This window comes from Protopterus annectens, chromosome 1.part0 (genome assembly GCF_019279795.1).
Source record: "Protopterus annectens isolate FY-2018-M chromosome 1.part0, PAN1.0, whole genome shotgun sequence".
Classification (NCBI taxonomy): Eukaryota; Metazoa; Chordata; order Ceratodontiformes; family Protopteridae; genus Protopterus; species Protopterus annectens.
This window is the reverse complement of record NC_056725.1, coordinates 1,230,166,467-1,230,189,849: the sequence shown is the minus strand read 5'-3', so window position 1 is coordinate 1,230,189,849 and position 23,383 is coordinate 1,230,166,467. Positions and strand designations below refer to the sequence as shown.

Sequence of the window (23,383 nt, the reverse complement as noted above, 5' to 3'; positions counted from 1 at the left end):
CTCCTTTGCTCAATGCTTTCTGGAATTCATAAACTCCAATTCCCTGGATCAACTTATCCACACCCCCACCAGGGGCAACAATATCCTAGATCTAGTCATTACCAACATGAGTGACTGGGGTTCCACACCTGAAGTCAACGTCTTATTGGTTCGATCCAATCATAAACTAATTACCCTAGATATCCACATCCTGCCCCCACCCCCCATTAAGGAAACCATGGTAAAAAATTTCTCCAAAGCCAATTTCATGCTTCTTAAGACAGAAGTGGTGAACTTCATGACACCCATGCAAATGGACAATACAGTTATGACTACTGAATTCTACACAATTGCACATTATAAGAACTTACATGAGTGCATGGATCATGCTATTCCAAACAGAACCAAGATGCTATCCTCCAAAAAAAGGAAGCCAACCTGGTGGTCCCCTGCCATAAACAAACTGTACAACAGAAGGAAGAAACTGTTGCAAAAGAGAGTAAAATCCCATGAGTGGAGGAGCTCTCTGGATAGCCTCAGTAAGAAGCTGCGATACCCTGATAAAATCCTCCAAAGCTAGTTACGAAAACAAAATTGACACTGATTCTAAACACAACCACATAGCATTCTATAGCTATGTCAAGAATCTCAATGGCAACACTCAGATCTGCTCTGAGTTACAGCACAATGGCACTAAATATACAGACCCAACTGATATTGCCAACATCCTGGCAGATAGGTTCAGTGCTAATGTTACCCCCCTCTCACCCCCTAAAGAGCCCATCTCTATACCGGAAGAATGGCAAAGTTCCTGTAACCACGGCTGCACAGGTAAAAACCACACTCTCCAAAGCCAAGAACACAGCATCCATGGGACTAGACAACATCCCAGGCTGCGTTCTACACAAACTACAGAACGAACTGGCACCCCACCTAAGTACCATGTTCAATCATAGCCTCACTTCAGGTTTTGTACCTCCTGAATGGCGCACAGCGATGGTTATCCCACTCCACAAGGGGAGTGCCACCACGGACCCCAGGAACTACAGCCCCATTAGCCTGACGAGCCTGGTCTGCAAGGCCATGGAACATATCATCATGGAACTTATAAACAAAGACATTGATAATCTCCAAACTCTGGACCCCACCCAGTTCGGGTTTTGAAAAGGCAGATCATGCCTCCTAAAGCTGATAGACTTCTTTGAAGCAGCCACCAAAGCCGTAGACAAGGGTAAGGTGGTTCACACAGCCTATCTAGATCTTGTCAAGGCGTTCAACACCATCCCCCACTTTGGAATTATAGATAAACTCACTAAGCTAAGTATAAATCCCTATGTCACAAGATGGGTTGCCAACTGGCTCACTGACAGAACCCACACTGTGAAAGTAGCAGACTCCAAATCTGACTTCAGACCAGTGACAAGTGGAGTACCACAGGGTTCAGTCTTGGGTCCTCTCCTGTTTGGTATCTACTTCCCTGAAGTATAGGCTAACACAGAAGGTCTTTGGCTAACAAAGTTCACAGATGACTGCAAACTAGGAGCCATAATCGAAACTCCTAATGATGTGGACATCCTACAAAAGGGCCTCACTGAGACAGATGCCTGGTGTCAAAGCCATGGCCTCAAGCTCAATGCCAAAAGTGCATTGTCATCCCCTTTGGTAAAAACTCTGTACCCATGAACTACAACATAGGCGGTAGTATACTTAACACCGAAAGTATGATAAGAGACCTTGGGATACAGGTGGACAGTAGTCTCTCCTTTGATAATCACATCGCCACAGTAGTCAGGAAGTCCTTCTACGTGGTGCACCTTATCACAAAAAGTTTCAAATTCAGAAAAAAAGAGGTCATTGTTCCCCTCTACTCATCACTCATTAGACCCATTATTAAGTACAATGCCCCTTTTGGTACGTACCTCACAAGACATCTACAACAACTGGAAAGGCTGCAGAAATACCTCACAAAGAGGAGTACTGGCCTCAAACAGATGCCCTACGCAGACCGTCTCAAAAATCTCCAGCTTTACTCCATCGCATATCACCTACTCAGAGGTGATCTCTGCCTAACATACAAAGCTATGTCAAATCCAGAGCTGTTGGACATGCTCCACTTAAAGAAATCCCAATCCCTCCGAGCTACATGCTCTAGGGAACTAAACCTTGTCACCACAACAAACAGAACATGCCGGAGGGATAGATTCCTGTCCCAGAGACTTCCCATACTCTGGAATAAACTACCTATCTATATCAAACAAAGCTCCTCATTAGCACTCTTCAAGAAAAATCTTGATGATTGGATGGGAAATAGGAAATTCACCCTGGGGATCACCTCTGTGGCTCTGCTCGACAGTGGCAAAGGAAAATAATTTTCTTGGGTGGCAAAAGCCAGGGTACCTTTTTGGCTGGGCTTGTATAGTACCTTTTAAGCTGGGCTTGTATAGACCCCAGGGCCTATGAACCTCTGAACCTATGAAATGCTAAAGCCCATACCGTAAGTAAACTCATAAATATCATTTTACCAATATGTTCCCTATGTCTCATTGTTATTTCCAAATTCAGAGAGTATTGTCAGATTTAAATGTGTAAAGAGAAGAAGAGTAGTTATTCTATGTGGCAAATTAACTCACAATTAATAACAATATCTAACTGAGGAAGCTAATCCTTCATCTCATTTGTATGCTGTTGTACCATCTGTATGATATGTAACACTATCAGTTAATCCTCCTTCACTTCTTACAACTGTCATATTTATGTCTAAATTGCATCATTTGTATTTAAATGCAATTTAAGCAACTTAATGCCACTTATCCCTTAAAAAATAAAGATTTTTAACTTAGCCTATGTAGAACAGAGCATGTGTTGTAACTTTAAGAAGCATTTCATAGTGTAGGCATGTTAGGCATGTGCATATAAATAGTGAGCACATGCAGGCAGCAGTACCATTCTGAGAGAACAGCCAGAGTGTTAACATGTATGAGTGCAGTAGTCAGTCTGTTTATAAGTTTATTTAAGTTTACGTTACTAAGCCTCAATCCTGATGTGTTTGTATATAATAAAGCTGCTTGAGCCAAACCCACAACTGTTTGTTTTATTCTGAAAGGACGAGTGACATAGTGTCAAAACTGGGATAGAGAGTGCAACTTCTTCAAGCCACGAGGTTCAGAGTTAATGGTGATGGTACATTGAACAGATTGGGTAATACAGTGCTGAAACTATTTTAAAAAGGCCAGAAATGAACTTCAGGTGACTAAAACTTGCATAAATTATTTATTTTGTAAAGAAAATAATATGAAGGATTTGCAAAGCACAAAACGCATTATTAATCAAACAAAAGGCACAAAATGCATTATTGATTAAATAAAATATTCATAACCATGATATTTGATAGAAAATCAGGAATACTTATATAGGTGCTAAGAGTTACTTCTGATTTGCAAAACGAGCATGTTAAAAGCAAAACAAGCACAAGAAAGTTATGAGCATGATAAGAGGTCAAATAAGCATGAGTACAAAAAAGGGCAAAATATGGGCAGCACGGTGACTGCATGTTTTTTAGTAAACGACCATGTTTTGACATGAGCTTCTACTTCGCATTGGCCAAAGCTATTCAAAGTATAACTAGAGTTGTTCGAAGTATTTTCAGAGTGTGCAAAGTGTTTGCAGTGTATGCTTTATTACAGTACAGTTATTTTAAAGAGTTTACTGTGTGCAAAGTACAGTTAGTTTGCAAAGAGCAGTCAGAATACAGCCATTTCAAAAAGTTTCTTGTATTGTATACATTTTATATGCAACATACAGTCATTTTGAAGAGTTTCTTGCACTGATGATTGGTTTCGCAAAGTATTTCAATTTGTTCTTGTACTACAGAGACTTATTTCACAAAGCACAGTTATTTTAAAGAATCTGTTGTGCTATTGCGCATAATTACAAGTTCTGACATATATGTGTGTATGTTCATGCATAATTCCAAGGGTCTTTATTACAGTATGTTGGTATGGCAGAGGCATTCCGCAGACCCAGTCCACTTCTTTTTGATCATAATATTGCAGAGAATTGGAAAGTATTTGAGCAAGAATACGATAGTTTCATACAAGCAGATTTTTCTCATAAAGATGCATGTACAAGGGCATTTATTTTGCTTAACTTAGCAGGGGTTGGAAGCCATTGAGAGAGAGTGTTCTTTGTATATGCACCAGCAGTATATGCAGGAGAAGGGGAATACCATCATATTGTTGTACAAACTGAATCAAGGGAGGACCCTGAGTGCTTGAAATGTAAATTTAGAGGAATGTGTAACCGCAAAAAAAAATGTTACATTGGAGAGGCATCTGTTTTAGACAAGAGACCAGAAACCAGAAGAAACTTTTGCAGCTTATATTACTGACTTGAGAAACAGGGCTAAAACATGCAAGTTTGGTGATTTGAAAGATGAGTTTTTAAAAGGCAGGCTTGTATGTGGTGTTAATAATGCTGCAGTGAGAAATATTTTGCTTTGTGACAGTGATTTAACATTGAGCAAAGCTATAGAGATTTGTCAGATACATTAGGTCACAGAAAGGCACACAAATATGCTTGCAAGTGATAAGAGCATGGTTTCAGCAGCTTCAGAGCAAACGTAGACAGCATGCAGCATGTGGCCTACAGAAACAGGCCTAAGCACATGGCAGCTGCAACCCCTGCAGGATTTCCAGGAAGAGTCCATAACTTTCCAGCAGGTTCTAAAACTAGCTCAATAAAATGGACATGCTCAGTGCAGCACAAGAGCGAATCAGCAAAACCCAAATCAAGTCTTATTGTTAACTGTTATAACTGGAGTGCTAATCATGAGTCTAAAAGAGAAAAGTAAATAGCATTTGGTCAGCAATGCCACAAGTGTAAAAAATGGAACCACTTTCAAAAGTTTTGTAAATCAAGTAAGCCTCATTAATTTATTAAGAAAGGTCACTCAAAAAAGCAAGTTGATCATATAAAAAGCTGCAACTCTACTTTCTATCTAGATGGTGCATCAGTGTTTGGTGAAAAGATTAATGCAGTAGATTTGTTGGCAAAGAACAAAGTGTTTTGTACTGTCCTGATCAATGGTAAACCCATGGAGCTCAAAGTAGACACTGGTTCAAAGTGCAATGTTATGTCAGGAGAAACATTTGCTAGAGTAAGAGCTGGTGAAAAATTTAATTTGGTCAATTGTGTGAAGCTTGTTGCTTATGGAGGTGAAGAGATTCAAACTGAAGACTCAGTAGTGTTTTCATGCTATTCAGTTACAGCTTGCACTTTTAAGTAGTCAGAAGACATGTGCAGTCATTATTAGGTCTCAGAGACAGTTTAAGAATGAAACATTTCTTTTACCAAAGAAGTCCGTTATGTAAGCACGTCCTAGTTCTAGTCTCACTGATGCTATTTTTTCAGAGTATGCTGATATTTTGAAAGACAAGCTAGACAAACTTCCATTTGTGCACACTATAAAATTAGACCCAGAGGCCAGTCCAGTGGTCATACCAGTGAGAAATGTAGGACAAAGTCAAGGTTCAGTTAATAAAATGGCACAACAAGGTATGATTTGTCCAGTCACAGAACCAACTGAATGGGTATCTTCCATGGTAGTTGCACATAAGAAAAGCTCAGATGAAATCAAAATATGTATTGATCCAAGAGACTTAAACAAAGCAATAAAGAGGCCTCACCATCCTATGCGTAGTCAAAGAGGTTGCTATCCTCATGCCAAATGCCACTGTTTTTTCTGTCTTAGATGCAAAGAGTTCATTTTGGCAAGTAATTCTTGATCGCAAATCTTCACTACTAACTACATTCAGTACCCCATTTGGTAGATACAGATTTGTCAGAATGCCTTTTGGAATATATTCTGTCAGTGAAGTCTTTCAGTGTACAATAGAGCAATTTTTTTCAGGTTATCCATGTGCTATAATAGTAGATGATTTACTAGTTGGAGGCAATGGTAAAGCAGAGCATGACAGAAACCTCAGGAAAGTTCTGGACAGAATGTGCGAAGTGAACCTAAAGCTCAATCTTCTGAAATTTAAATTCAGGCTACCAGAAGTTACTTTTATTTACCAGTACAGGCTTATGATCAGACCCTTCCAAATAAACAACCATTCCTGAGATGCAAGCTCCAGACAATGTCCAAGCCTTACAGCATTTCTTTGGTATGGTTAACTATTTGGGCAAGTTTATACCAGACATCAGTGAATTAGCAACGCCTTTAAGAGAGCTGACATGCAAAAATGTTGACTGGTCATGGTTAGAACAACACCAGAGAGCATTTGGTGATGTTAAACCAAAAAATTGCAAGTCTATCTATGTTAAGATACTATAATGTCCACAAACAATAAATTATTTCCTGTAATGATTCAAAGTTCGGTCTTGGTGCAGTTCAAGAGGGCAAACTAGTAGCCTATGTATTCTAGAACTCTTATGCAAACTGAGATGCAGTATGCTCAAATTGAGAAGGAAATTTTGGCAATTGTGCTCACATGTTCGAAATTCCATAATTATATTCATGGCAGAGCTATCCAGAGTCAGACTCATCATCAACCTCTAGTCACTATTTTAAATAGAGCTCCAGCAAGACTACAAAGAATGATGCTTAGATTACAAAAGTACAACTTCAAAATGGTCAACACAAAAGGCAAACTTCTTTATCTGGCTGATACCTTATCCAGATCACCCAGAAATACCACAGAAAACTTGATGCAGAAAATTTTGATTTCGATGTCATGGAAGTGCGTATTTTTTCTACCACAAGGCTAGATGAGCTAAGAGGTCATACAAAGACTAATCCAACTTTGCAAAACCTCAACCACTTCATCAATACTGGATGGCCATCAAAGCAATCTTGTGTAGCAACAGAAGTGCAACCTTATTTTCCTTACAGAGATGAGGTGTTGATGGAAGATAGTATCATTTTCATAGGTCCTAAAGTTATCGTTCCTACTTCCTTACAACATGAGTACATTCAGATTTTGCATTGTGGCCACCCAGGTTCTAAAGCTACCAAAAGAAGAGCTGGATGACTAGTATTTTGGCCTTCTCTGTCAAAAGACATTGATAAAGTACTTTCATCTTGTTCAGTATGCAATACTACTAAACCACATTTGCAAAAAGAGCCACTTCAGCTAAACCAGATTCCTGAACTACCTTGGCCAACAGTAGCCATTGACATATCTTAGTGGAACAATCAGAATTACTTAGTGTTGGTAGACTGTTGTGAGATCGATCTGCTTCCTAACCTAACATCTAGTAGTGTTATTACTAAGTTGAAATGTCATTTCTCAGTCCATGGCAGTCCACACAAAGTTATTTCTGACAACGGTGCCCAGTTTACCAGTCAGTTATTTCAGAAATTTGCAAAAAAAAGTGGGACTTTATCCATATTACTAGCAGTCTGGAATACCCCCAGTCAAAAGGTCTGGCTGAGCATGCAGAACAAAGTGCAAAGCAATAACTAGAGAGGTCAAAGTGTGACAATATTGATATCTTCTTGAATTTGCTTTATCTCAGACATATACCATGTGACAACTTACTTGGCTCGCCTGCTCAGAGACTTCTATCTAGGCAAACCAGAACAACCTTGCCTATCAATTCCAGTTTGTTGGTGCCTAATGCTAAAAACACCAGAGGAATCAAAGTGCAACACCTTAAAAAGCATTCCTTTCAGAAGTTCAGCTATGATAAAATGAGCAGATTTCTTCGTCCATTGAAAGAAAGACAGTGAGGATGCAAATGGCGAAAGGTTTTGATCAAACTGGTAAAGTGAGAGGTATATATTTCTAGCCAAAATCCTACTTAGTGGAATCTGAGGGCATAGAATACAGAAGAAATCACAGGCATCTTTATCCAGTGTCTGAATTGATATTGCAGCATTGTACCTATGATACAGACTCTAGATCTCAGAGTAACTCAGACAATGTTCCTGTTGAAGGACATGTCTCAGTACCTGTTCCCATTTCTGATGATGTCCCAGATGTCCCTAAAGTTGAATATTCATTAAAGACAGTCCATGTTGTTAAACGCAGTTCTAATTTTTATGTCACATGATCAGGTCTTACTTCTAGACCTAGGGTAACATACGCAGCAACCTGGACATGATTGTTTTATTTGTATTTAGTTCTATTTAATTGCATGTCAAAGGATCATTTCTGTCAGTTTCAGTGCATGACTTATTTCTCAAAGAAGGAGAATGTAAAACAGAGCATGTGTTGTAACTTTAAGAAGCATTTCAAAGTGAGGGCACGTGCATATAAACAGAGAGCATGTGCAGGCAGCAGTGCCATTATGAAAGAACAGCCAGAGTGTTAAAATGTATGGGTGCAGTAGACAGTCTGTTTATAAGTTTATTTAAGTTTAAGTTTAATAGTGTTATGTTTTGTAAAGTGCTTTATAATAAGTTAGTATTATATGTACTAAATGCTGGTATTGCTTATGACTGTAATCTGCTTGAAACTAGCATGTACTAAATGTTCAATGTGTACTATTATCTTGGAGCTTTTCTTTCCGGTCCTCCACTGAAAATGGACATATATCCAGTCGGACTATCCCGGTCAACAAATGTAAAATAAATAAAATAAAATGAATAAGTTACTAAGCCTCAGTCCTGATGTGTTTATATATAATAAAGCTGCTTGAGCCGAGCCCACAACTGTTCATCTGTTCCATCCCGACCGGATGAGCGACAGCCTATACTTACTAAAAACTAATAATTACTTTGACTACCCTCATTATTATTATTATATACAGCTGTGATACCATACCTTTAAGAGCATATTTCAATCTTACTTTATATGCAATTTAACAAAACATTGCTTTGGTTTGTTAGTTGGGATATTTTGCAGAACCCCTAATGTTTATGGCCATCAGCTGGGTATGACAAACCTGTGTTTCCAAAGGTTAGCCAAACAGTCCACTTATGCTGTGTTGATGAGGCCATAAGTAGGCTGAAACATGCATGTCCACAGCTAGTTGAGTTGGCTTTATCGGCCTGAATTTGTCCATAACAGACTTAAAAAGGAAAAAAAAGTTTAAATAGGTAGTAATTAATGAATAGTTTAGGGCAACTTGTATTGTATAAGGTTGCATGTCAAGATGGCCTGTATTCTGATGAAGTCTCCAGAGTGAGACAAAACCACTTAATTATTTTTTCTTTGTTCTTTATTAAATCTCTGTTTCAATCAATGTTTGGACCCTGTTGTTGGGATTATGTTTTTTGTGTTACTGGTTCATTTTCTGGGCTGCACTGTTTTGTTTGGTCTCACTGAATGTCCTCTAGAACTAAAGTTGTGGTCTTATTCTCCAGTAATAAACCTGCAGATCAGAGTAGTGGTCTGTATTTATCTACCTTTGATGGAGATCTTGGAAAAGAAGTGAGTCATTTCAAAGCTCTTGTAGTCTTCACTGACAATAATCTAAACTTTCAAAAACACTACACCAATACTGCAACTAAAATCAGTCAGTTACTTGGCAGAGTCAATACTTTTTAGTTTCAAACTGGTTAAGCACAAACAAAAACTCCTTCTGCACTGACTCATACCAGAGTTACTTTTTGGTTCTCTGTCACTGATGTGCTCGATAATTTACTTGTCACTACTGTCATGGCGTACAGAAACATTTTCTTCATTTTCATTTAAGTCGTCTGTTGAACTCACCACTCTACCATCCTTCATGTTTTAACTGCCTAGAACTGGAGTGCAAGATAATCTCACAACTGATGCTAACAAATACATTTCTATAAAGCAATAGCTGTCTTCTCCTGGGAGCATTGACTTAATGGTGTAACAAAACAAGGCAACTGTGATCAGCATTTGGAGAACTTCTTACTTTTTCTTAAAATGAAATAAACATGGAGAAATATTACATTTTTCTATGCATTTTTGACTCACCCCTGTCAAATATCAAGCACCCCAGACTGGACTACAGCCTATCTGTTCCCCCATACTGAGTATTTTAAGCATGGAGACAAAAGCTCTCAGGAGTGGCCATCATTCAGGTAAGATGATAACCACAATTTCTTCCTTTCACCTCCTTCTTTTTTGATCTGGGGATGCCAAAAATGAGGGGAGAAAGATGAATGGGTCAGTGATGGAAGGAGGAAAGCTTGAAGATTACAGAGAAATAGTTCTAAAACACGTCAAAAAATGATTTCAAGAGAAATGGTAGATATATCAAGACAGAGCTGAGGATGTATTATGCCATAGGAATGGTGTTGAATAACCAGGACCAACAAGATGAGCAGATTCAAAAGCCAAAAACTGAGAATGCAGGTAACAGGTATAAGGCAATTCTTATAATTGTTGGGGAAAAAAACAGGCTATTGGTTAAGCTGGATCTGGAGATCTGTCACACAGCAGAGAAAATGCCAAATGAAGTGGACCAAGTAGTTTTTATTTGCCATCAGTGCTTATATTTCTCTGCCATAAGCTCCACTTCTGGAAGAATGTTAAATGGAAAACATAAAACGATACATATAGGACAAAGTAGTGAGGTACAAATAAATGGGAATGAAGTGCAACATTCAATATGTATTAGTGTTCACAATATTGGTAGGAAAGCTGCCTAGCCTAATGACTTTGACTGAAGAAAACTTGTTGGGCCTTTATTTCAGCAACAGGAGGATGGAACATGGAGAACAATCCCAGAGACATAAACATACAATCCCTAGACATAACCATATTGCATAGTTTATAGGAGGTAAGGGTAAAGTGAAAGCTTAGAGGTTATAGCATACTTTATGTAACGGAAGTGATAAAAATAGCAAAATAAAAGAGCAAATGAGAGATGGGAGCTCTTCTCATCATAAGAGTATGAAGGTGAGGAAAAATACAACATGTGTATTCCAAATAATGTGCAATAATAAAGATAAATAGGTAAAGATGTAAAGGTATTTAATAAGATTAAATAAGTCAGAGTCCGTAGAGTCTAGGATTTTACCTTCTCCAGGACAAAATACAATTCCCTTCTTTTTAGGACCACAAACAAGGGGATACAACTGTTTTATTTGTACATTTCTTCCAGCTGTGTCAAAATAGATACATGGCCAATCTAAGTATATTACAATGAGAGCAGAATGAAAATGAAAAAATAATTGTTAAGAGAAACCAACCAAGAAATGTATTTAACTGATCCAAAATACGTGTATATAAATGACAGTCATGATACCATTCACCTCATATTGATTAACAAGCATTTTGCATGTTATATCTGTAATCAAACAGAGGGTTATAAAGCTGTGCATTATTTAAAAATCAGTAGTGTACCTTGATGTCTAATAATGCTCACAAATCACAGTGTCATGGCCCCGAATCTTTCTGCAGCTGTACTGTATATGACAAGATCTTAAAATCTAAACATGCTTTTCTTCATTGTGTAGGGATCCCTATTGTTACAGGAAAAGAAAGGAATATCAGTGATAAAAAGAAATATTTCTGAGACAGAAAATGTATTATTGTCGAAGGACTTTACCTTTCCACCTTGACAATCTTGACTCAGTTGCATATAACAGTAAGATGATTTTGTCATTCTTAATGAAGCAGGGTGCAAACAACTAGTTCAAGAATTAACTAAGAAAATGCAGCTCCTGGATGTATCATTGCAAAGCAGAAATGAACATCGCATCTGAAATATAGAAATAGGACACCTTTTGGAAATAAGTAATGTCTAAATGGTGTGGTCTTCAGGGTTCAGTTAGCTCAAATGAAGTCCTAGTTTGAGTGGGGAAGACTATGACAAAAAGGGACAGAGATTAATGCCAGCTCTGTGGAATAAGGATAAAGTCCTGACTATGGTACAGGTGACCTGAGTTTGAACATAGGTTTGGTGGTCTGTAGAACCTGGCTGGGGAAGGATGGGAGTGAGAGGCTGTCACTGGCTTGCCCATCCTGGGCACCTAGTGGGAGCACTGGGTGTTATCTGTGGAGCATGGGCCTAGGCATCATGTGCTGCGATAGTGCAGAGGCATGTACCTCAGCGATTCATCGTCCAGAAGCACACCTTGCAGTTGACAGACACAGCAGAGATCCACCAATAGAGATGGATATGCTCTGCCAGGGGGTGGTAGGACACCCTCAGAACCACCAAACTGCCTCCATACCTACCAACGTATTCTCAAGAGAACAAATGGGCTAACTAGACTTCCTGGGCAGGAACACATGGGCCAAAGGGCTCACACCTTACTGGAGAATGCTTGACTCTTGGCACTACAGAACAAATGTGCCAGTTGTGTACTGGTAGAGGAACTATTTGATTGGTCCTGCAGAGATGAAAAAAAGGGAGGGGTGAGGTTTACAAATGCTCTATCAAAGAGGGGATTAAGGCAACACAGAAATATTGTGTGGATACTTCAAAACTGCCTTCATAAAAGCAACAAAACTGATATGAACATGAAGAAAAATGCAAATTAAAAAGAAAACAGTTGCTCTCAAATGGAGTCGCATCATTTATTGATGTATAACATAAATGTTTGGAAACCTAAAGAAACAGAATGAAGTAAACAGAATACAATGCCAGTTAAGTAGAATAAAGTTGTGGTTCCTGTTCCTGGAGTTGCAGCTGCCTGTCTTCCAGTGCACTATTTGCACATTAACAGTGATTGTGAGCATTTGGTCTTTTCATTTTTCTCTAGAGTTGTGTACCCTTGGTCTTACTATAAATAAGTAATGATAACTTGTAGGATATAGACGGTGGCTTCCCCCGTGCAAAATGCTTTTTCTGTTTGTTTAATCGTTTTGAAGCTTCACTGAATTGAAACTTGACAAAACATGTAAGAAGGCTGGTGAAAACATATGGTAGTTAGTCTGATGTGGCACAAGTATTTTTTCCCTTAAAGGGTAGAAGATCATGGAAACATGTTTGCAAAATACATAGATGGTTCAAAAACACGTGAAAAATTCAAAAATACATGGAATGCAGCAAATAGGTTCTATTTTTCTGTCACTGGAATCCACAGTTCTTTATCTGTTATACCCTTTTGACTTCTGGAAAAAGGGGAGCCTGTCTAGTACCTGGTCTTTATTGAAATGAAAGTGCCCACTCATTTGCAGATGTTATTAGAATCTCATTTAAGTGACTTTAGTATAATTGGGTGACGTTCAAAACACCTGTGTGTGCCTTTCCTCTCAAGCAACCTTGTAATTGAATCAATGTGCTTCTTATAGCATGTTATACTATATTGTTGTTTTCATTCTTTTATTACTAAACCCTCTTTTCCAAATCATTTTTACCAATCACAAACTAATCACAATTCTCTGTTTTCTAATGTCTGTGTTCCCCTTAATATCCTTATGCCTATCTCTTAATATTACCATTTTTTTCTTCACATTTGGTTTGTACTGCTTCTAAACCACCCATCTTTATGTTCCCTTCACTGACAGATCCAGGACACCCAACTCACAGTTCTGTGACTGTTATACTGCAGAAGTACATCAGAGACATTTCCTTTACCTGACCCAGTTCTGCTTCTGGTACAGCATGCTTCAGTACCACCATGTTCTTGCATAGATTCATACATTTTAAGGCTTGGCCTGCTGTAATCTCTTAATGTACTCACATTCTATATTTTTTTTTCATATTCTTCTTGGGGGAGGGCCTCTCAGCTCTCTTTGTTGCTGCACAGTTGCTTGTTTTTGTTGTCTTGATAGATTTTCATACCCCCTATGTAAAGCTGCTTATTTTTATGATGAACAAGTGCAAGGCTTTAGCATGTAAGCAGAAGGCAGAAAACATCAATCACCAAGACAACTCTGAAGTGTATTGTTTAGAATGCAATATAGTATCTGTCACTGTTTGTAATTGTTGCCCAAATCTTTTTAAAATTTGAAACATTTTCTCCTTGATCTATGTATTTGTCTGTAGTGTAATTCTTTCATATTGTTATTATTTTTTGCCACTATAGTATGTTATTCTATGTCCATAACTCTAGAACAGAATGATAAACAATTCCACTGGGCCAGAAATATTCTCAACATTTCCTATTCTGTATAAAGAGACTAAGTACATACTATTGAAATGAAAGAAAAGTCACCTTTGTGAAACTAACATCTGGACGTGATGTATAAATGGCCCAACTGGCCACCACGTTTTCTCTCACTGTGTTCCAGAGTAACTTAAGATGAGCTGCAAAGTTTGAGCCATCAGTGTCATCCATTTCCTCTGGTGCATACGACAAAGCCATTTTAGAAGAATTTAGTACCTTTGAAATCTGAAACAAAACATTTAATCATTACTGACAGCAAAGATTGATGCAGCTTTTTCTCTCATATTGGTGCATTAAAGTTTTATTTTCTTAAACACCAGACTCTGCTCTGTACTCAGTTGTCCTCCTGTGGATGGATCAAAGAAACATGCAGGCAAATAGTATTCAGACCTGTTGTTTCTCATGTCTTACCTCAGTATTTCATTTCCAAGAATTCTGAGCACACAATTACTGTAACAGCTGGTTTATATTGCCTCATATCCGATCCTCTTCTCAGGAAACTTAGGAAAAATACATAAAGGTGCTGCACACATTCACATGAACACTCATTTTTCAATTATTTTGACGGATGAATAAACTTGTAAATGTGACCTGCTCAGGTCACTTATCATGCAATAGCTAGAAATGGAACACTTTCATCAAGTCCCTTTAAAATGAATGCTTTGCTACTGTGTGATTTCATAAAACAGAAGCAGGCATCACATTAAAGGGCAATTGAGATACTTTTTTTATTTTATATTAATTCTAATATGGTCTAGGGATTAATCAACAGGAACTCTGTTAATATAATCACATGATTAAAATAATAGTGGATCACTTGGCCTTGTGACATCCTAAACTCAAATTAGCATTGATAATATAAACCTTATTATGTTTAAGTTTTAAATAATCATGCATATTTTATGAAATGCATGTGTGTTATATACCTGTCTCCAAGTTGACAAATCACTGCAAAATCATACATTTACTTGAATAGATCAGCTGTCTTAAAACACAAACTGTCTGGCTAGTAGGAACATCAAGGAATTAAAGGAACCCAATGGAAGTGTGTATCTGTAAGAATCATGCAAACTAGGAAGTCATTAGTTTAAAAGGAAATAAAGCATATTAATTGATTTTAGATTTTTGTTGTATTAAATAGTGTAAGGAAATGTTGGAATAGTAGTATGGCAAAAACACTCTGTTCTTTACAAAAAAATGGCCTTCACTGTGCACATGGCATCTACTTAAAGACAAGAACACAACCACCCAAAATACCAGCTGTAGTGGATCTAACACTTAGATTTTCTGTGATGCATCTCTTCCTTATTGTCATCCCCGTATCCTTTATAGAGGCGCGCGCGTGTGTGTGTGTGTGTGTGTGTGTGTGTGTGTGTGTGTGTGTGTGTGTGTGTGTGTGTGTGTGTGTGTGTATAGAAGTGTGCACTGGGCAGAGAAGGAAGTATACAGACTTAAGAGAAATGGAAAGATTTACAATGCAATGAAATCTTTTCCATCAAATGTAACTTCCCAGATGAAAATTTCCAGGAAACAATTGTCTCAAGATGGTTTTACATTTTTTCTGTACTGCAACAAAACAGCATGTGAGTAGCTTTGAAACATATTAGGGTATATCTCCTTTTGCTGTGGCTGTGCAACTATGGAAAAAGTACTTATAAGAATGAGGTGCAGGGGACTTGCTTCTCTGTACTTAAAAAAAATGCTACTTATGTGTTTTCACCTTTCTCCTGTTGGGTTATATGTGGAGTTTTTTTGTATAGTAAGTGAAATTATATATTGTGACATAAGTTTAGGGAATGAATTTTGTGATGAGTGGTGCAACTGTGAGTGATGATCTGGGTTTTGTAATCCCAAAATACAAGGCAATTCATTATCACACAAAGTGGTTCCGCTCCACTGTTTTTGACCTACCAGTTCTCTTTTTTTTATGTCGGTGTAGTGCTTGTCATTGACTTCAGTGAGTATTTGATTTTTTTGTGAAGAGACTGGCCTCTGTGATAGTGCAACTCTATTTTTGGGGTATTTTTTAATTTTTTGAAGCATCAGTTTATTCGTTCATTTTTATGCATGTTAATATGCAAGAGTTATATTAGGACTTCTTAGTTTCACATTCTGCCTTTACTTCTTTCATTTGGTATAACTAGTTCAGGCAGATAAAATGTGGTTCATTTATTGATAATGCTGTTTTCTGACTGGGTAGCTGTGGTCACTGTTTTACTTTTTTCATTCTAATAGGAATGAATTTCGCTTTGAGGGTTTGATTTAGGTGAATAGTGCTGTTTTCAGGATGGGAGTTATGTGAGTAATATTTGAACCCCCCCCCTTTAAGAATGAAGTGCATGGGAAATGCAGCCCAAATTTTAGCTTAATTTTTGTTTGCTTTATTTTACAATAATCTGTAAATGTAAGAGCATAACTATAGCTTTACGGTAGGGAGTTAGCTTTAGGTGGTAAGGTTGTTTTTGGGGGTTGTTTTGTGTGTGTGTGTGTGTGTGTGTGTGTGTGTGTGTGTGTGTGTGTGTGTGTGTGTGTGTGTGTGTGTGTGTGTGTGTGTTGTGTGTGTGTGTCTGTGTGTATGATTGTGCTTTATTTTTTATTATTATTTTTTTTTATATAAATAGTGTAAATATGTCAAGTTTGTAACAGATCATCATTTTGGTGCTTGGAACCAAGTAGGTGGGCACACCAGTACTGTTTAGATGGGAAGTTATCTCCGGAAGGAGCACTTCATGAAAATGTAGCAAAAATAGATGAATTATAAGTATAATATGCATACAAAGTGAATTGTTTTAATGTTTTAAGTTAATGTCTTCATGTGGAACATCTGGTGTATTGTTTCTTTGGAAGTGGAAAGAGGAATGTATGCTATAATGCTTCATACATTCACAGTTTTGCCTTACTGTTACATTTTTTTGGTTAGATTTTTGTGTAGCTCCTTTCTTGCACTGTTTGAGGCATTCTTTTTCCTTATGGCTGGGATTTCTTTACATTTTTTATAATTAATTTCTTTGGTATTCCTGATGGTGAAGGGGGTTGTTGGATTTACATGTTCTTTTAACTCGTTCTAGCCTATAGCGCTTTTTATTTTCAAGTTAACATCTATGACTCCTTATGGTGTCCAGGTCTTTTCTGGTCTGTCTTTTTTAATTAAGTGGTTTACTAGGTAATAAAAGGAAGTATTAGAAAGGGCAGGGAGTTATTAACAAAATGACAATAACATTATTAATCCAGCATGCCCTTCAATAAAGAAATGAATCACTCTTTGCCACTTATTGTTCATATTTTAATATTTATGCTCATATTTTCATAAAATAGAGACCTACATGCTATTGAGGAGTATGATATGAAAAGCCATGGTGGAAGACAGGAAAGTTCATTGTCAATGTCCATTTATATCACATTATATCCAATATGCTGCTAATTATTTTTTAGTAGTTATAAAAAGAAATAATATGTCCATAAACTCTTCATACGTCATAGACCAAGTCACCTACAAACTATTGCATGCCACCAGGTGAAACTTTAGATATTGAAGAAATGAATTTGATATTTGCACTGTAAGTTGAACACATTGTCAGATATTTAATGTTATTTATATTGCTTAATATTACAATTAGGCATATGTTTTCATGTTTTTGTAAATATCTCAATAAACATGCACTCAGAGATGAATTTCTTGCTGTCACATGTCTGGTTAACAAAATAATTCTAACTATATATATATATATATATATATATATATATATATATATATATATATATTGTACATATTGTACAGTTTCCAAGATATAACAATTTGTTTCTGAACATTTAATAAAAAATATGTTTCTGTTTTTTTATGTATAATATAATATATTACAGTATTTATGGAAAGACTATCACTGATATTCATAGTCCGGTAATTTGCTAATATGTAGCAATTATTTGTGAGCCGTGCCACTTGACTTATATGCAAGTACACTCAGCATATATTATTTGCATTGAATAAGCAACAGTAAAGCTACTTTTAAAAACACAGCCATATAAGGTGTGATGCCTGTGCACCGGCCAGTAATCAAGGAACCTCAATCCTCACCACTAGCATCAGTGAGGGGCATGCACATTGGGGGGATAACAAGTACACACACAGTAAAGTACAATTTCCTTTAAGAGCACACAGAGAACACAGTCAGTCTGGAGTTGGTTTCTCCCTTTCTCTCCAGATCTCCAATACATCTCTCCACTGGTACAGATCTCAGCCTAGCAGTTAAGCCAAAACCTCTAGCATCGTCTCTATCCAACCAATGCTTTGTGTCCCTGCCCAAGTAGCTGATACACAAACACTTTGAGGTATGAGGTAAATACGAACATACAGACACTCCTGGGGAAGACTTGCACAGGTTCTCCAGCTATGCCCCCTTTCTGCCCAGACTATAAGGTATAAATCACTGCCACCAACCACTATTATCAGCTACTTTAAGGACCTTCCCAAATGGTGACCAATTTCACTGTGTAATATTACTGTTATCCAAATAGTAAGTATGACTGAGCAGCAAGACTACTGGATTGGCTTGGACAGTATCACCAAATACATGGAAGTACTCTCTAAGAGCTTAAATTAGCTCCACAAAAAAACAGCCATAGTTAAAAGGTTTAAAAATATTTAATAAATAATAAAAACACAAGACAATATTTATCCATTCAACACAATGGCATTACAGAGTTCAGAAATCACAGGAAAATGCTTTAAACCAATACTATAGGATAGTCTGACATAAATATAGAAACAGCTAGACTAATCTTGCTATATTCTATCTCTAAGAGAAATACTAAGTTCTAAATAAACTACTTACATACAGAACAAGCAAGTGCTGGTGAGTTGATGTGTTCAGGTTCAGACAAAATCCAAAATGCCAGATCTTTCTCTCTGATATAGTCTTAAATTGATATATACATTACTGCTGAGTCATTTCACATTACATCATTTTTGACATCTCTGCTGAAGATTACCAGGCTCACAGAACTCACAATTTAACATTTGTTTGTAATCTTGCACCTGCCTCAGAACACATTCAAAAATATGTAGTCTCATCATGTATAGTATTCACAGCTTGAATATATTCATATTGATAAATTTCCTTAATTACAATGATAGGATGTGCCATGAGAATTAAGATATCACCTAGCGGCTAACTAATGTATCAACAATAGAACACCACTGAGACCAAAAGGATTTAGCATCATACAAAAAAAGCCTGATTATAATCTCAAAAAACTATAATGAGTTTTGCTTCAAATACATATAGAGGCTATTCCTAAGGCTCATTATTAATGTAATAGGGCTCTTAAGACATCACAAAGTGAAAAGTCAATCATAACATTTAAAAGATACATACTTACCCATTAGAGGGTGGGACTAGAAGGTGATGTGAGGTCTTTATTGACCTATTATGAGCAGAACGAGTCCATTAACATTATGCGAATAAACCTTACAAAACCAGATAAACACAATAATCATTCAAAAACCATATATATCATGAGGGTATGCGGCAATCCATACAAGTTCACAGATATGATTGAAAGGTCTAAGAAGCGTCTCTTCCTTTTAAATCATCAATCAGAACTAGTTAAATGAAATATATGGAATGGTGTGTGAGCATTATATATGCTGTAATAGAAATTATTTAATGAACTGTGATGAAAAGCCTCCTGCAGATTTGCATGACTGTTCCACGTATTCACAGCTGTTGGGTATGTCGTAAATTACCACATTAGATACAATTCTCTATTGGTTCTTTTAGATCACTTGGTTTTCATTTTATGAATGAATGATTAACATTTTAATGGGTGTGTATGGATTAAAAACTGTAATTGGTTTATCCAGTTTTTTAAATTGTTGTTGATATTCAAGCTATATTAGAGATCTGAGGCATAGTAATTGCCCGAAAGCACTTATCTGTTCATAATAAAGTTTATTTTAGTTTCAGCTGTGGTGGCCTTGGTGCTTGTTTTGTTCTTTTTGTGTGTGTGTGTGTGTGTGTGTATATATATATATATATATATATATATATATATATATATATATATATATATATATATATTTATATATGTGTATATATATATACATATATATATATATATATATATATATATATATATATATATATGTGTGTGTTCACTTTATAATTTCAAAATACTGAAATACCGAATTTCAGTATTTCGAAATCATAAAGTCGAAGAATCAAAATTGCGAAAGTGTATAATCGCGAATTCGAATATCTCGAATTCACGGTTATGGCTTATGGTACATAGCGTGCGATGTTGGGAGTGTATTGTGGTTCTTATCGTGTATGGATGCAGGTGCAATTGAAGGTAAGTGAGTGTTTTGTAAGGGTTGTGTGTGGGAGCTTGAGTGTGTCTGAATGTGTGGAAGTGTTGGATATGTTGATGTTTGTATATGTGTGATGTCTGTGTGTATGCGAGGGACTGCGAAATGTGTGGGTGTGAGTTTCCTTTTTGTGTCTGTGTGATCTCGGAGTTAATATATATAAGTAGGGGGGTGTGGGGGGTGCAGGGGGTGCAGCGGTGCTTGACCCCTGCTTACATGTAGTGTAGGTTTGTTTGTTTGTGTTTGTGTGCGCTTTGTTTGTTGTAGTGTGGGTTGGACGATGTATGTGTTGTGTGGTATATGGTGTGTATGTGTTTGTGACTGTGTGTTTCGCGACTGTGTGCTTTAGGGATTTTGGACATTCGACTTTATGATTTCGAAATACCGAAATTCGGTATTTCAGTATTTCGAAATTATAAAGTGAATCCATTATATATATATATATATATATATATATATATATATATATATATATATATATACACATATGGATTCACTTTAGAAGCTCAAAATCTGAAATATCGAAATTCAGTATTTCGAGCCCATGAAGTGGAATCCTGAAAACAACGAAACCTCAGAAGTGCGAAATGCAAAACCTCGCACACCGGAGATTTTGAATTAGTGCTTCCAGTGTTTCACTGTGGTTGTGGACTCAGGTAAGTATTTATTTGTTAAGGGTTTTGGATAGGGGCTGTGGTGTGTGTTAGTGTGCTTTGTTGCTGTGATGTGTGTGTGCGAGGAGAACGTAGCTTGTGTGGTGGTGTTTTTTGTGTGTTTTTATGTAGTGCGACCAGGGCATTAGAATATTTAAGTGGGGGTGGGGTGGGTGGCACATCCCCCCACATGGGGGGGTGCAGGGGGGCTTAGTTTTTTGTAGTAGTGAGCTTGTGTTTGTGTGTGGGGAGGAAGGTATGTGTGTGTGTGGAGTAGAAGCACTTATTCAAACTCTCCGGTGTACGAGATTTTGAATTTTGCACTTCTGAGGTTTCGTTGTTTTCAGGTTTTGATTTTATAGCCTCAAAATACTGAATTTCGATATTTCAGTATTTTGAGAATATAAAGTGAATCCATACATATATATATATATATATATATATATATATATATGTATCTTTGGTAATGAAATTACTTACCAGAGGATCCAACCAGCTTGGCAGCTCCTCTTTCCTGCTGACTCTTGTTGTCCCTTATTTCTTCCTCAGCTGTAAAAAGGAGACATATACTTGTTTGTCTGTATTTCAAATTTGTTTTATATCTATTTATCTATATAAACACACACACACACACACACATATATATATATATATATATATATATATATAGATATAGATATAGATATAGATATACCAGTTAATGTGCTCAGCACAGTACTTGGTTATTTATTTATTTATTTTTTATTTACATATGCATACTTTTATAAATTGATATATTTGTGTCATATAAGAGAAAATTAAATGTATGCAATGATGGTGGAATGTTATTTTAAAAATACTATGGTGGGCATATAACTCTATGTTCAGATGGAACTTCTTCACAAATAGAGAAATGTAGCAATTCGTGGAAGTTTGCATTTCCTTTGCTATACAAATGTGCCTTATTTTATAGATAATGCAGAAATTAAACAAGTACTCATTTCTCAGTATAGTCTGTCGTGTCATTCACTTGGCACAGCAACCCCCACCCCCATCCACCTACCGCCAGTCTCAATAGGGAGTAGTGTCTGACTGAGACTTGTTACAATACTTTTGTGCAAACAACTGTGTCTTAAAGTAATATTTCTGTGGCCCACATAAAACCATCCTCATGTAATCTAGGAAGTAAGTCAGTTTATGTAATAATAATAATAAATTACATTAGAGTATGTAATTGCCAATTTTTATATAGTCTTTATAAATACACAAACAACTACTTCTTGTAATGCAGCACATATATTGTGTTTTTGATTTACAGATTATTTTAGTAAATATATGTCACATTTACATTTATTAAGAAAATTCTGTTAACGCATAACCCATATTGTTTTTTCAGAAGTTGCATTTATGATTTCTTTTGCATTTTTATAACATTATTACAGATAACATTTGCAGTTACATATATCTTTTTCAGGAAATACCTCTACTTATGCAAATTTGTTATACCTTTCTATGTTTAATGCGGCCCAAATAAATAGTGAACATTAAGAAAGTAAGTTATGTACTTAATATAGAATTTTGGCCTTCTCTCTCTGCTATGTGGTCTACTCACTCAGCCAGCTGGTCAGCCATACACTTCTGCAACTCATGCTAATGGTGATGGCACTGCTGCCCAGAGTGGGTGATACCAGTCATGGTTGATAGGTGGTCACTGAACTCCTGCCAAATATCTATTTTTTTCCAGATGGTGCCACATGTGCATAACTTGATCTTATCCTGATGCAAATGATTGAGAAGATAAAGTATAATAAAGATGCCTTTTTTTGGTCTAGCTTGGTGTGTGGTCTCATGCCTTCACAGGTGATGTCAACATGCAAAGTGCCAAAATCACAGTGAAGACAGTATGGCTAGGGCTGTATTACTTGGGTTCAGAACCATTCCCAGTGGCATGTGAAATCTCTTTAACCAAACCCAGTTAACAATCAGGAGCATTGCACCAGGTATTGATATCATTGGCAAGTTTGGTTTAACCAAAAATGCTTTGTCACTTACATGTTTTTTCCTAAAGAAAACCAGTCACATTTTACTTACACACTGGATAAAAATTGAAATATACTGACTATTGTTATGTATATGATTTACAATTGCTACTGGTGCTGGTTGTTGCATAAGTTGCATTTTCTGGAGTATTACACTGAATGCCATTTGCACACACTTCCAGTAGTTCAGCAGCAGCAGTTATACTTTTTTGGGAGGGATAAATATTACTATATATGCTATTTACAAGTTTTAGGTGCTAATATATGACTGAGGATGTTAGAATGGTACGGAATACACTTTATATTGGTGCAAACTCTCATTCAGATGACTCCATTTTGTTATTTTTTTAAACAATATTTTGATTTAGGTTTAAGTTAGTTTAAA

The 23,383-nt window shown here is 36.7% G+C and overlaps 1 protein-coding gene across 1 annotated transcript in view; it reads right to left on the bottom strand.

The window, feature by feature from the left end:
* The window catches only part of LOC122800845, a 978,865-nt gene that overhangs the window by 105,018 nt on the left and 850,464 nt on the right, over positions 1 to 23,383 (bottom strand). The window contains exon 8 of the mRNA XM_044070198.1: positions 14,009 to 14,185. Within this exon, the coding sequence (XP_043926133.1) occupies positions 14,009 to 14,185 (177 nt within the window). The remainder of the gene's footprint in view (positions 1 to 14,008; positions 14,186 to 23,383) is intronic.